This window comes from Lactuca saligna, chromosome 8, assembly GCF_052625555.1.
Source record: "Lactuca saligna cultivar CGN05327 chromosome 8, ASM5262555v1, whole genome shotgun sequence".
Classification (NCBI taxonomy): Eukaryota; Viridiplantae; Streptophyta; class Magnoliopsida; order Asterales; family Asteraceae; genus Lactuca; species Lactuca saligna.
This window is the reverse complement of record NC_136424.1, coordinates 197,608,421-197,611,292: the sequence shown is the minus strand read 5'-3', so window position 1 is coordinate 197,611,292 and position 2,872 is coordinate 197,608,421. Positions and strand designations below refer to the sequence as shown.

The window sequence follows — 2,872 nt, the reverse complement described above, 5'->3', positions numbered from 1 at the left end:
ATTTAAAGTTTAAATATTGATATAAATTTTTATTTTTAATAAACCCGTGTAGTATACGATCTCATACCTAGTTTGATCAATATAATGACTAACCTGACAAACTAGATTTTTAAAAATTATTGCTTTTTAAATAATGATAAAATGTCAGTGATTTATTACCAAAAGGTTCTTATTAAATGCTCAAAGACGTAGCAAGCAAAAACAGTCCACGTCGTCAAGGATAAGATCGGCAGTTTTACGTAGATGCACAGTACACCGACGCCACGTCATTCTTATGTTGCATATATTAATTTTTTATTTTCTACTTTTTATTTTATTTTATTTTACCACCACTTTGTGTGTCTATATATAATTCAACTTCATCTCATCATCTACTCTCCTCATCAACTCGAAGCTCACAATTTCCATCAACGAACAGTTCTCTCATCGGATCCCGTTTCACCGATTTACAATCTCAAAGATAATTTCAAATTCAGCGTTTAATTGGTGAGTTTAATCTCCTTTTCTATTAGTTCTTTATACTCGATTCGATTTCGAAGCTGTTTAGATCTGTAATTGTCGAGATATTGAAACAGAGTTTGAAATTCTGTATCTCTGATTCATCGCTGTTTTTGAAACAGTGACTCAATGTGTTGATTTAAGTTAAATTTTACAGATTTTCAAACTGTTTGTGTATTTCATGAAGAATTTATGATTGAATTTGCTCGGCTTTTAGGGTTTTTTTTTTTGTTCCTTCTGCAATTTGCAATGAAATAGTTTGTATGATATCTATTTATATATATATATTTTATTATTTGAAAGTATTATAACTCATATCAAGGATTGTTAAGTCCTATGATAAAAGGTGTATTCTGGCGTATGATACAAATTTAAGAAAAATATGACATCTTGTCTAGTTAACGTCGTTAATTTGTTATGATATTATAAATCCTAATTTAGTATATCATGAATTTTATAATCAAACTATTTAATGGCATGTGGTGAATTGTCCTTATCTCATCAAACTCTTTAATGGCGTTTTCACTACAAACAAGAAGGTTCGTCTGAAAATCTATTAAGAAATAATTGATTCCTTTTTTTTTTTTTTTTTTTTTTTAATATTTGTAAGCTGTGTTTTTTTAACGATGAACTACAATGGAAAATTGCGTCATATATGTGACGACATACATTCTTATATTTCATTTTTGTTATTGTTTTTGAGATTTGATATGTTATGCAATAGTTTAAAAGTCACAGGAAATTAAAAGATATAGGGTTGAAATCGAAGGAGAAATAAAAATGAATATAATTAGAATATAACACTATTTTTATTTACGTGCTTTTTATAAATAAAAAATAATTTTAATAGAATATCGATTTTATCTTTTAAAAAGAACTAAAGTATGTATTTCTATTATAATATTATTTGATTTTTGATGAGTTGTTAAATTTATTAATATTATAGATAAAATAATTTATTACTAAAAATAATAATAGGATCATGTGAAACTTATACATTGTATTTAGTTGATAACATAATAATCAATATTATTCGCATGAAAATTTATTCATTTTTAACAAAAACATTATCATGAAGTATTCTAATTTATTCTATTACTTATTTTTTATATCATGTCCATTAGGCGTTTTTATTCTCTTATATTCAACCAAATGTAATGCTAGTTTATGCTTGTTTTTTTTTCAGACATCAACATTAATCCATCAAATCAAATGGTAATGGAGCAATATCCCGAAGAAACTGTCATTAATAACAACTTCATCAAAAAAAATGAAACCTCCTCCGAAAAATGGAAATCATTATCAGAATCCCAAGAAGATTCCGAGAATTGTCTTTCCACTGGTTTCGACTGCAATATTTGTCTAGATTCCGTCGAAGATCCTGTGGTAACACTCTGCGGCCACCTCTATTGTTGGCCATGCATATACAAATGGATCAAACACCAAAACAGTTCACCCGAAACCTTAGTCAACCACAACCCACAATGCCCTGTCTGCAAACGTGACATCTCTCAAAAAACCCTAGTTCCGTTATACAGTCTAGGCCAAACCACAAAACCACAGCCAGATGAAAAGGGTCTAGATTTAAGGATGGTGATCCCACGTAGACCCTTGAGTCCGAGCTGCGGTATGGTTAGGACTCCGACTGAATTAATTAATCACCGCGTATACCAACAAACACCGAACGTGATAAACCCTACAAGTCCTACTACTGGGATGCTAGGGGAGATGGTGTATGGGGGTATTTTTGGGAATACACAAACGTCTTTATATGTGTATCCCAATTCGTATAATTTAGTGGCGGTTAGTACCCAACGGGCAAGAAGACATGCGATTCAAGCGGATAGATCACTTGGACGTATTTGGTTTTTTCTTTTATGTTGCATAGTATTGTGCCTTGTTTTGTTTTAATTTGGTGATATGAGTCTAATCTTGTTGTGCATTTTTGTACATTTGTAAAAAGTTATGGGTAGTAAACGATTAACTTCATGGGTTTGACTTCAGTTAATTTTGGTTGCGGGCCTTGGTATTGAAATTTATTGGGCTTTTTGACTTTGGATTTTCTTAGTAGGCCACTTAATCTTTGATGGGCTTTGTGTTTTTGCATTTTCATTTTCGAAAAGAGTTGAGCACTAGTGTGATTAAAGTACGTACCCTCCAAACAAAACACCTCTTATTTCCAATCTCGCCTTAGGATTATGTAAGCCACTAATGTTTACCAAGATTATTCAAATAGATATTAACTAATCTACCCTTTTCCCCGCATTTGAATTTTGAAAATCACCTTTTCGTCCTCCTATATATATATATATATATATATATATATATATATATATATATATATATATATATATATATATATATATATATATAT

The 2,872-nt window shown here is 30.1% G+C and overlaps 1 protein-coding gene across 1 annotated transcript; it reads left to right on the top strand.

Moving 5' to 3' along the window:
• The first annotated feature begins 339 nt into the window (after window positions 1–339).
• On the top strand, window positions 340–2,501 carry LOC145012176 (E3 ubiquitin-protein ligase RMA1H1-like). The gene is made up of 2 exons (XM_078970958.1): window positions 340–486; window positions 1,685–2,501. Exon 2 carries the CDS (start codon window positions 1,711–1,713, stop codon window positions 2,407–2,409), a length of 699 nt encoding a protein of 232 aa, XP_078827084.1. The 5' UTR covers window positions 340–486; window positions 1,685–1,710; the 3' UTR covers window positions 2,410–2,501.
• The last annotated feature ends 371 nt before the right edge of the window (window positions 2,502–2,872 follow it).